At 32.1% G+C, this 12,659-nt stretch overlaps 1 protein-coding gene across 1 annotated transcript in view; it reads left to right on the plus strand.

The window, feature by feature from the left end:
* The first annotated feature begins 1,453 nt into the window (after positions 1 to 1,453).
* Positions 1,454 to 12,659, plus strand: part of LOC130900144 (uncharacterized) — a 55,318-nt gene continuing 44,112 nt past the window's right edge. Inside the window, exon 1 of the mRNA XM_057810537.1 lies at positions 1,454 to 1,716. Coding sequence (XP_057666520.1) covers positions 1,684 to 1,716 — 33 coding nt within the window. The 5' untranslated portion in view covers positions 1,454 to 1,683. The remainder of the gene's footprint in view (positions 1,717 to 12,659) is intronic.

Genomic DNA, 12,659 nt, shown 5'->3' on the forward strand with positions numbered 1-12,659 from the left:
GATTAAAAAAATTGAGTCAGCGTTTTTGGGGCACTATTTATTACAAAATCTGTTGAATATGCAGATTGGGAGAGAAGTGCTCATCCCAATACTTTCCTCTTGCAGTAGGCGGTCCAAACAACACATAAAAAACAAATTTTGACGTGAAGCACCCACTTTTCATACCCGATAAAACATTACTTAATTTTGATGAGGGAAAAGCAAACTACAGATTCAGAATTCCCGGTGTTATCAAAGAAAAGTCATTTTCACTTTGTGTATCTATTTTAGTTGGTTTCTAACGTAAATTGACATGATACGAGGATATATTGAAAAATTCTTAGCCTACTATAGAACCAAACAAAATTTCAATGTCAAAATATTTTATTACTCAACATATTCTTCTCTTAACTGGATACATTTTTTACAGCGAACCTGCAACGTCTCTAGACCTTTTATTACCTCCTCGTTGGAAGAAAATTTACGACCTTTTCAACTTTTTTTCACTTGAAGAAAGAGATGATAGTCGGACGGAGACAAATTTGGTGAATTCAAACCCTAAATGCATGGAAATGGTCTATACTAACTAGATATCATCCTATATGTTGATAGGTTGATATCTTTGAGTCAAGTTTATATTGATTCAAAAGGTACCTCAATTTATAAATTGTTTTCAAAACCATGGTACAGATATACGATAAACAAATTCAATGTAACTGATTGCTTGGTGTTAATGCTCCCTGCAGGTCGCGGGTTCGAATCTGGTCTAGGAAAACTTACTTTTTCAATTTTTTATGTGTACAAAAATGAATTGAAAATATTTGGTAATAATTTACATGATAAAATTATATTGATATCGATTTCTTGTGAAAAAAGCAATGTAATATACCTAAATGAAGAAAGAATCTGACAATAATGATTAAGTATATTAATTGAGTAAAAATTCTTGGTAATATTTTCAAGTAACTTTTGTCATATTGAACTGATAAAAATTCTTTTTGAAAATTAATTTAATATCTAAATTTAACTTCCGTTGGGACAATGTTTCATAAATCGATTTCTGTTTTTATACTCAACAGTTTGTATTGATTTTGGTGTTTTTTTATAACATTTCAATCTCCATCCAAGACATTTTATTATATTACCAAATTCTTGTTTTGGACTTTTATCAATATGTGTCTGCACACTGTATTTCAAACTGGCTTTTTACAAGATTTAATTAACGGAAATTTTTTATTTGTCTGTTTGGTTTATGTAAATATTATCATTCTTGAAAAAAATCCTTCAGCTACGTTTAAAAGTTAAATGAATCGTATACTTTTTCATTAAAACTCCAAGCTTTATGGTGTTATGCTTTTAATTTTAAAATTTTTATCGAGTCACGGAACGCTACCATTTGTAAGAACTAAATATAAACGATACCTAACCTAACCCAACCCCACCTAAAAACCCTTCCGACAACCAAGAAACAACAGAAGATCGCAGCTTGCGAAATAATGAAGCGGTGGCTATAGTACGGCAAACTACGTTTAGTATATTTGGTAACTGTAGTCGATGCACACGCTTTTTTAGAATCGAGTGAGCTTGGTACGTCGCTGAAGTGATTCCTCGCTCCTTGATTGTTTCTTTGACTTTGACTTTCAGTTTTGCGGATAACTTTTGCTTTCAACGCTCGTTTGTTTTTGTGAGATCAAAGTGCAGGATATGAGTATGGCTAGCGGACAATTTTTATATACAGTAAGTCGTCATTTTTTAGGTGCTTTTTTTCTGGAGAAAGCCAAAGATATAATAAAAAGCGATAAATTTATCTACTCGCAATCTAATTGCTATATTTTCATATAGATTGATAATTATTATAATGTTATTTGGAAAGCTCTGGGTAATTCAAAATAGACTCATAGACTTATTTATTAGAATCACACATTTCCTAAACTATTTTACCCAAATACAACTTAATACTCTAAAAGGTGTTAAGAAGGAGACAGTTCAAGTAATAAAAATAACCACCAGCCCAAATTCTTACAGTAAACTGAAAGTGGAAACGTTTAGAATTCTGACAATCTGTTTGGTTGGCATTTTTCATAATGAAATTTTGGTACTTACAGTTTTGATTTTTACATGAGAAAAAAAAGTTTAGAGCCATTGCTTTATATTGAAACAATTAATTTTCTAAGTAGTTTTGGCCATTTCAAGCATTATTATGGTTAATGTCGTTCATTTTTGGAGATTTTTGGAATAACTTTACATATTTTTTCAGTATTCCCGATGCTAAAATAAGATCGTAAAGGTTTAAAAAATGGTATTCTACTTGTTTTATTTTCAAATCAATTAGTAATTAAATATTATTTCTGGTCTTTTACGAAAACTAAAAAGTTCTGTGTAATTCAAATTCTCAAAATAATATATAGATCTATATATTAGTATTATACATTTCCTAAACTGTGATTTTCAACCTCAAAATGTGGATTAAATAACTATTCATTATTATATTATATATCTTAGAAAATGTGGCAACATTCAATTAAAGTATTATTGAAATTTATGACACAAATTATTTTAAATAAATATGTTGGACTTTCCAAATTTCTAGTTTCGTTAATTTCTCACTCAGTTATCGTTTTTCGTTTCTCCCATCTCTATTCTTTTAACTTTAACTAAGTACCCAAGAAGTTTTTGGCAACATCGTGACGAACCCTTTGTGAGAGGGTTCATATAATATAATAAATATAAAATAATCAGACGAAAAGCGTGAGTTAGACGTACAGTTTCCAGAGAAGACGGTTTATTTTGTTTAAGGACTTAAAAGTTAGGTTGAGGAGACTTAGAAGACGTAAAGACGACGGATCGCTTAAATCCTAGATCTAGCCATGTGGATGAACCATTATCTTATCCCATTACGTTTATATTTCCATTGTTATTTCTTTTGTTTAACCTTAATATCGTTACCGTTTATGTTGGTTTCTAAATAATACTCTGGACAACACAAAGTTGCTGTCGTACAACAATCTAAGAAAAAATTGGCTTCAATTTATAGTGAAAAGCATTGCCTCCGATTTTTTCGAGTGATTTCTACAATCGATTACATCAACTCTGTTTTTGCAATCTTTTTTCTAAATCGGATTCATAATAATAACAATGATACGTGTGTACATTGGTTTTTTATTGTGATTGCGTTATCAATTCATTTAATTGGCAAAAAAGGTCAGTATAACCTACAAAAAGCATTAATAGTCGTCCCGACAGAATAGTTATAGTTGGATGAATCGGTATGAATAGAGTTCTCACTTCATGTCCTGAAATATATAATGGTTGAAGGTATTCCCCAAGAACTAATTTGAGTCCGTGCTGTAATGGAACTTCTTTTAATTCGTTACGTGATACTATTACAAAACGTGACGTTAGATCATTTTCTATATCCTTTTTTATACCTCCATATAGAATTATATTTAATGAACAATTAAAACATATACATGAGAAATGGAATCTTATATAAAGAAAACCATTTTAAAATTAAAACTGTTTGAAAATGGAATCCCACTTCACTGAGACAGATCTCGTATACTTTCCATAATTCTTATAATAATTAATTACATTAATCAGAATAGTTGTTCAGAAAATAAGATCCTTATACGTAAGTTATTTAAAAAAAATTAAATGAAATACCGATAAGATATATGGAATTCTTCCAAATTGGAAATCACTCTATTTCTAAAAGAACTTACCTAGTGTGGAATCTGGTAAAAACCTGTTTCTTAGTTGTCACTACTGTATTATAATTCAATTCGAATTTGAGATTGATTTACAGCAGAACATAAATTACTTTCAATTTCAGAAAATATAATTTATGTCGCCTAAAGACAAATATAAATCCTTTTCTTCTGAAATACTTTCAATACCTTTATATTTGTGAAGAGACTACGCCTCAAGGTATTAAATTAATGAAACGTTACTCTAACAATCCTTTCATCGACAACTTATTCAATGTAAGTGGCTGTACATATCTAAAGAGTTTTCATTAAATCCAGTATCATCATATCCAATCGCTTCTCCTTCTCATTCTTCCAGTGCCTGCTTCATTCTAATGAAGGTTGGCAATCATCCTTTGGAATTCCTCACCATCTTCAGTCATGCGTATTAGTTTTACGGTATCACGTACATGGAACCAATTTAGAAGGTTTTTCAACCATGAAAATCTTTTTCTACTCAGGCCGCGCCTTCTATCTTCCCTTGCATGATCAGCTGTAATAAAATAATGATTTCTAAAAATGTGGCCGAAGTAGGAAGCTTTTCTTCTCTTCACAATGGTTAATAGTTCTCGTTCTCTGTTCATTCGTCTTAGCACCTCGTCGTTGGTCACCCGATCCGTCCACGGTATTTTAAGGATCCGTCTAAAGTACCACACTTCAAAATCTTCCACCTTACGCATGCTGGGGACCTTCCAGCTCTCAACGCCATACAGTAAGGTAGTTAATGTTATTCTCCAGCGTGTTCTCAGGTTAAGGTCATTACTTGTGAGTCGCTTCTCACTATTCTTGACTTATTTTCTTCATTTGCCTTTATTCCATTCCAGCTTTTCGTCTGTTGGAAATCTGTTCATTGTATTGTTCTAATTAAATCCGTTAGAAGGTACTTTGGAATATAGCTTTTGATGGTTGACAACGGATATCGCATCCAGAGATACCCCATGATAAAATTGAAAAACGTTAATGCAATCTGAGGATTCAATAATTTGAATTACAATTAGTGACACTAATCTGACTGACGTACTAGACGAATATCAAATTGAATGAACGAAGTATTAGTTTTACAGGCTTCTTTATATATTAGTTCTTATCTATTACAATAATAATTATTTAAATATACTCATGGGGAATCAAGTGGAATCTATGAAACTGACAGACAGACTAAACATAGACAAATTTATAGCAACGATAACTTAATGAGGTAGAGTTCATAATAATAAATAAGTAATTGAAATGAAGAGGGTTGTTTTGGATTACTTAACTATATTATAATAAAAAGGAGCGTCATATAAAGACACATAATGGAAAAGGACAGCCTTCTTGCAAAGTTTTAAAAGAGTTTACTTTAAAGACCTTTACCAATCGATCAACAACAACAACTAAGTTAAAGGGCCTTTTAATCTAAAGGAATCTTTAGTTAAAGTTCCAGTTAGGGTGTTCATCAAAATCTTAAGAGTTTGTTATGTTTTTGGGTCACAATCTGTAATATATGAAAGATCAGTCGATTGTTTATCTAAGTTTCGAATAACAACAATCTAAATCATTTTTATTTTTCACTATTCATTCTGGGAATCTCAAATAACCTTGAAATTCTTCAAGTGCAAAAACTTCTGCGTATACAATATTCATTAAAAGCAATTTCAGTAGATCTCATCGTCTTAATTAATATTTTAGTTGAATATTAATGTCATCTGTGAGTACATAATTATGAATAGTAGATACAAATAAATCAATACAACGATATTTACACATTAAATTGCAGATCAACGCAATTTGTCGTTTTATCTATATTTATACATAAATATAAAAGCATTTACACCTACGTATTTATATAATGTTAGGTGCTACTATATTTTCAATAATAATACGTTTTTTTATTCTCTTAAGAATTCCATGTTCGCGGTATAGAATCGAAATTTATGTTCATTCGTCAACAAGTAGGCAATTAACGATAATAATATCCACATATCGAGCAATATATTCATCTTATGTCACTTTGGATTCCGCTCTCAGCTAATAGGTACTTTGTATGTTTTATACTCTCTCATTCTTTCATATCATAACCTTGAAAATATTTTTCTTGTGTAACTCATGTGACTACAAAAAAACTGGTAAGTTCCAAATAATCATCGTTGAAGTAATTAACAATAGAAGATAATAAAATCCAATTAAACATCAATTAAGATGACTAAGTATATCGATTATTAGGAATCTTCGAAGGTAACGAGATAGCGACCTAGAGATAGCGGTAGTTGTTTGAAAAATATCACTGTATAACAAAGTACGTAATCTATACAGTATATGTTTCAAGTTTGGTATGTGTTTGGCTGCCATCATCAGTGAACGTTTTCAGTGAATTTGTAAAGTTTTATTTGAAAGGTCTCAGCCCAACCAATATAGAAGCTGGACTAGATTCTACTCTGGGTGAGACTGTTCTTTGATTATCAACAGTAAAATATTTGGTAGCAGAGTTTAAACGCGGCTGTACGACCAGCAAAGAACAGCGGCGCAGTGGTTGACCAAATCAATTAACGACTCCAGAATTGTTGAAGATTGATTGTCGATTCAAAGTGCGCGAAGTAGGCATTTCAAAAAGTACGGTACATCGTATATTAACTGAAAATTTGGAGATATGAAAACTGTGTTCCGCGTTTGCTCACAATGGAACAAAAAAAGCGTCGTGAAGATGTTTCCATCGAGTGTTTGGCAATGTTTCACAAAGTAAAGCCATTCCATTACTATGGATGACACGGGGATCCAGAACTCGAAACCCGAAACAAAGGAACAATCAAAACAATGGACTGAAAAGAAAGAACCGGCTCCAAAGGAACGTTCCATTCGCAGACAGGGTCATGGCGTCGATTTTTTGGGACGCGCGTGAGATAATTTTCACTGACTATCTTGAAAAAGGAAAAACTATCAACCGCGAGTATTATACGAACTCATTGTAGCAAAAACATCCGTTATTGCATTAGCTAAAATTAATGAATCAAAGTTTCAATTGCAACCTCGCCAGATTTAGCCCCTCGGATTATTTTCTGTCCCTAGAACTCGACGATTCTTTTTATGAAAAGGGCATCGAACTTTCTCAACATTCCTGAGAAGAGTGCATGGAGAAGTTGAGGAATAAATATTTTTTTTTCAAAATTTGTGTGTTTTCTTTGTTGGCCCATACTGGAACCATCTCGTATTTTTCCAGTTCCAACAGCGAAAACGCGTATCAAAGATCATCATCAGAATGTATTCAGAATTGTCATGAACCCAATGGCAGAACAGTTAAAATGATTTAATATTATTTATATCCATACAAATGTTGAAGAGAATGAGGCTCAAAAAATCTCCTTGTCGAATACAACAATCCACAGCTTGAAGTTAAATCTGATTTGCGTCACGTTGTCGCTTTGATGAGGTTATGTGTTGTGAAAAGAGTGTACAACTGTATACGGTCAAAGACTTTGTCCAAATAAAACAAACACTCCAACAAACACACATAATCCATTTCGTATCCAAAAACATCGTAAAAACTGTTTTTAGAACCGTCTTAATCAGAACAATTCGATTGCTTTTATTGCTACGTAGTTGATAATCCAACAGTCCTCGAATTTAATTTTTCAGCGTTGTCAGTTAGGTTACAGTTTTCCTCCCTTTTTCTATTTTTTTTTGATGAGTCAGATCTTCCATTTATTACTATATCTCTTTTTTTTTTCTAAGAATTATTTTTAATACTATACATCTCGTAACTTTAAGATAACAAACAATGAAAAAATATCAGAAAACTACAACTATATAGTTCATATTCTTTTAACTATCTTTTGAATATAGTATAATGTTTAAATGAACACTGTGTTGGGCAATCTTCTTGATGCTATCTAACGTCTCAAGTAAAGGCTTGACATGATGCAAGACACTGTGCAATGCAATGCAAGGAGCAATATTTCTTGATAACAAGCATGCGCAAATGAAATTCAGCTAAACCTGATCAGGCTCCTATAAGTAAGACATCAGCAGATATTATTATTGAAAGCGATTCACTGATCAGATATTCATTTACTTAAGGCCGCTTGACATGATGCAAGGCAACGTGCAATAAATTGCATGTAATCAAAAGCATACGTAGATGAAGTTCAGCTCTTACGTTTTATTTTCCTAGGGAGTATTTCAAATGTCTCTTCATCCATTCTCAATTAATTTTTGTATGTTTTCTAGTTCAATTCTATGTTTTCCCTTCTATCTAGCCAGGGCCTGGCCCACCACTGCCTAGGTGCTCTTTTATGTCCGTCAGACTCCAAAGTATATTTTGATTGCCAATGATGCACTGACCACTTTTGTCTTGTTTACTTGCACGTTGTATTGCATCATGTCAAGCGGCCTTTAGTATTGTTATTCTCATTTCCAAACTGGCCACAAAATATTGAACAAAAATTGAGGTTAGGAATTTGTTTGCTTTTACTAATGGAATTTTTGTTAATGGCAGCCATAATGCAATGGAAAGAGACATTGCATGCAATTTCTTGCACGTTGTCTTGCACCACGTCAAACGGCGTTAAGAAATGCATACTACAAAAGCTCTGTCCATTGCAATGCTATTATGATTATTATTGTGTTCCTGTAGTACATTATGACTAAATTTTGTGAAGGTCAAATAAATAGTGGAAAATGTATTACTATTCAGTGGTGGCAAATATGTAATCTGATAAGTTCCATTACTTTAAATGAGATTCACAGATGATGACTATATTATTTTTAAAATTGAGAAATTATAACAAAATTATCCAGTTGAAAAAAAAAGAGTTTCGTGTCAAATTCACTGAACTATAAACAGTCGCCTAGAGGAACGATGTATTTAGAAGCCATTACGAAGCAATATGATAAAAAACGACACTTAACATCTCAATGGCACTACCAAGAGCACCTTGAGATACTTTGACGCGCATAAATACAATGAATTTTATGCGTGGTTACATACACTTTAGTCTAATTTAATGTTTTTAATTAATTCTTCACATTGTTTATATTACGCCTTTCTTATTCAGAGAAAAATAAATATTTCATGAATTGTGTTCCCTATCAATCTTCATTCACTGTCAGTACCAGTACAAAAAAAGTTTTCGCTTTAGAAAACTTCAAAATAAATGTTGGAGAGTTTCGATTATGGAAAATCCGTACATTTTGGACAGCTTGACAAGTAGAGTAAGCATTGACTGAGAATGTTATGAAATATTATGTCAAATGTCAAATGTCAAAGTATAAACGTTACGTCCCTGTTAAAAGTTTAGTTTCAAGTATGGAAAATCTAAAAGAAAACGATCGACGTTAAATAATTACCAAGCTTTTGAACAAAATCAAGATGTGAAGAAATCGTTTACACTCAATCACTTTGTGAGAATAGGAATAAAAAATTTACGATATCTGTCGACGAATTATAAAAAAGAAGAGATAAGCTTTGGTTAAAGTCATCAGTCAGTTTATAATGAATTCAGAATCGATAAGAAAAATGTAGCAACTTTCTAAAGGAACAGAATGTAATTTCAAAAATCAAGAAAATCGGCACCCAAATATTCTGAGAAGCAATGGAAAATGGAACAAAAATCAAAACACAAATTTCTCAGTAACAACGAGTTTTCGCCTGTGTGTAACGGCGAAGAAGTAAATTCAGAAGTGTGTTCAAAAAGTTCAACTCGAAAGTGTTGGTATGGTGGGCGATATCTTCAACTGAAGTCAATTGAACGTTTTTGTCGTAATGTGAAACAAAACGTATATTCTTAAGCTTGGGAAGCAACCACACTTAAAGAATGAGAAAAGAGAATTTTAAGCAAACTCCAGCAAAAGCCAGATTCATTATTTTATAATTTAATGCAACATTTGAAGACAAAAATAAGGAAAGCCGACTGGGTGGTGCTTCAGTTAAATAAAATGTATGTAATTATAGTGTAGTAACTATTATTTCATATAGTAAAGTGCAAATAATTAAATTAAATCAAAACAGTTTGTCCAGATTTTTTGTTTCCACACCCTTAGTTTTAAAAGGAGATATTTTGGAAAATTTTGTACTAATGTTTGGTTCTTGAACTGTTCATTAACTGCCTTAATGAAACTCGTAACCTAACCTAACAAAATTATCGTTTTTAGAGAATGAATATTAGTAAAAATTCCAGCTCAAGATTAATTTTTTCATCACGTTTAAAAAATAATTTAAACTTAGTTGATTTAGATCAGATTGAATTGTGATACGTCGTTTTGATTCAAATTTCATATAGAAACATTCCTGCGATGTCTGTGCAGTTTTTGTAAACAGCCAAACATCAGATACATAAAATAAAACCGTTAAATATACCAACAAGAAAATATGTTCTACCTTTTAATAAGTTTTTAGGTATTTTTAAGATTTTTTGTTCTATTGAAATACTTTGATTTGTATATCACAAATAAATATTCACGGGATCTATCAATATTCAAGAAGTTTTTTCTTAGTCTATGATCTACGACAGGACAAAATGAATCGCCCCAAATTCATCAAATGTGACATTTACAAGGTCAGACACAGGTTTCATTTCATCAACTTGATTTACATATAATACAATTAGAATCCACTATTTATTTTTGGTTTATTATTAAGGATTGTATGAGTAATTAACACAATTTTTTTGTTCTATCAATATTCATTGACACACCTCTTAATTTTCTTATTTGGATTTAGTGTTGGCTGTTAGAATTTTTGATGACATAATTGAACTTTTATTATCCATTAATTTAACCTCTTCTCAAAACTAGTAATTTTTCATGTTTTCATGTGAATTGGCAAATGATTGTGCATTCTTTTGCATTGTATAGTATTGAGCCTTTAACTAATTCTAAACGTATAGTAGGTATATGAAGGTGCTCCACGTTCTTAAGTGGATAACTGTGTATAAACTTTTCGAAAATAGGATCTTACGGATTAGGCAAACGGATTCAAATATGAGGAAAAGAAGAGTGAATATCTAACTAATCTAATTGTCTACAAAAAGCACTAAGAATTTTACAAAACAAAACATGACTAAACTCTAGTTTTAGAAACGTTGAGGCACAGAAGATTATAATCACATTTAAAACAAGTTTTATTGATTAACGAGAATCCATCCTTTCCATGGAATCGGAATCAAATATTAATAAAAAATAAGAATTAACAAGTATTATTTCAATTCCAATTGGAAGAGTCTTTCAAGAAATTGTTTCAAAATCGAAATTTCCCATTGGTTGAAGTTAATCCCAATCATGGATAACACTTCAGCAATCTTCTTCATTCCCATACCACGAGATGTCAAAGTTATCATTGCACGTTTTTTAGAGGAATTTATTTGGTTCTGGGATCAGCTAAATGCCATCTTAAAACACTTTTAGCAATTTAATAGTGAGCCTATGTTCGTGGGACTGAAACGATCCGACCCCTAGAACATTCCCGCAACAAAGCATTGCCTGCTGCTACTGCAGAGGCTTCTAATTTAAGGTCCACAAAAATGAGCTCCGTACAGTGTGAGAAGTCAAGTTATGGCTATTTATTTTTGTATCCTCAGCATTACGCCCCCTTTGAGCTTGCTCCCATAGGCCCGATCCGATTGGAAGATCTGGATTTGATGTCAACAATACGTGAATGGATTCCTGTTTGTCTATTAATTTTAAACTTCTACAGCTTCGATTGAAGACGCACTATTAATCGTGTAGTGAATGATTTCGAAGAAAGAGGGACTGTAGCTGATAGGCCCAAGCATGGACCACAACGTACTGCAAGATCAGCTGAAAAAATTACTGCTGTTCAAGAAATTGTTCAAAACAATCCATCAACCTCAATTCGACGCCGTGCTTAGGAGCTTGATCATCAAAGAACAACTTTGACCACAAAGTTGGAAAAGGATTTGCATTTGTTTCCATTTAAGATTCAGTTGACTCAAGAGCTGTTTCCAGAAGACACATTTTCATTTGAATGGAAATGTGAATAAAGAGAATAGTCGTTTCTGGGCAATGGAAAACCCTCAAATTATTCATCAGTCACCTTTGCATCCATTAAAAGTGACAGTCTGGTGTGCAATTTGGTTAGGGGGAATCATTGGACCTTACTTCTTTGAAACTGAAAACGGCGTAACGGAAACAGTCAACGGAGAGCGATATCGGGATATGATTGAAAACTTTTTAACGCTACGGCTGCATGTTTTGGACTTGTTTAACATGTGATATCAACAAAACTGCATTACTGCAAGACCTCTTTCCATAACAAGTTTTTGTGGGGATATCTGAAAAGCAACGTTTATGCAAACAAACCAGAAACGCCGGAGCAATTCGAACAAAAAATTCGTGATGAAATTAATGAAAAACCGCGTGAAATATATGAGAATGTAATAAATGTGCTCAAAAGGGCTCGCATTTGTGAGGCTAACAGATCCATTCTCTTTCATTTAATCAAAAATTATAAATAAACAAAGTAGTATACCTTCCCGGCCGACACCTGTTACTTCCTTCTATACTTGCCTGTGTCATTTTTACCGATAGTAGTATAAATGTTTACGTAAATTAGAAAAACAAGATTTATATCTACAACAAATTACCTACATTTCTTTCGCTTATTCCAAGTGATACTATTTCTTAATGAGATTTATTTACTGCAAATTTATGTTTTGCAATATTTCTTCATGCTACGGATATTCAGTAGACAAATACATTAGTGAGTATTGTTCTAGGAAGTGCACAAAGCGTATAAACTTAATTTGCAGAGATATCATCATTACAATTATCATTATATTTTAGTGAGAATTTATATTTGCTTCATATAATGTTGTAAAAATTCTTTGAAGCATCGTTTATTTTAAGGAAGTTTGTTCTGGATTTTCAATTGCTCTTACAACACTATTAATAATAATAAAATTAATGATACTAATGATACAATCATTAAATTACCGAATGCGA

This window comes from Diorhabda carinulata, chromosome 12 (genome assembly GCF_026250575.1).
Source record: "Diorhabda carinulata isolate Delta chromosome 12, icDioCari1.1, whole genome shotgun sequence".
Lineage (NCBI taxonomy): Eukaryota > Metazoa > Arthropoda > Insecta > Coleoptera > Chrysomelidae > Diorhabda > Diorhabda carinulata.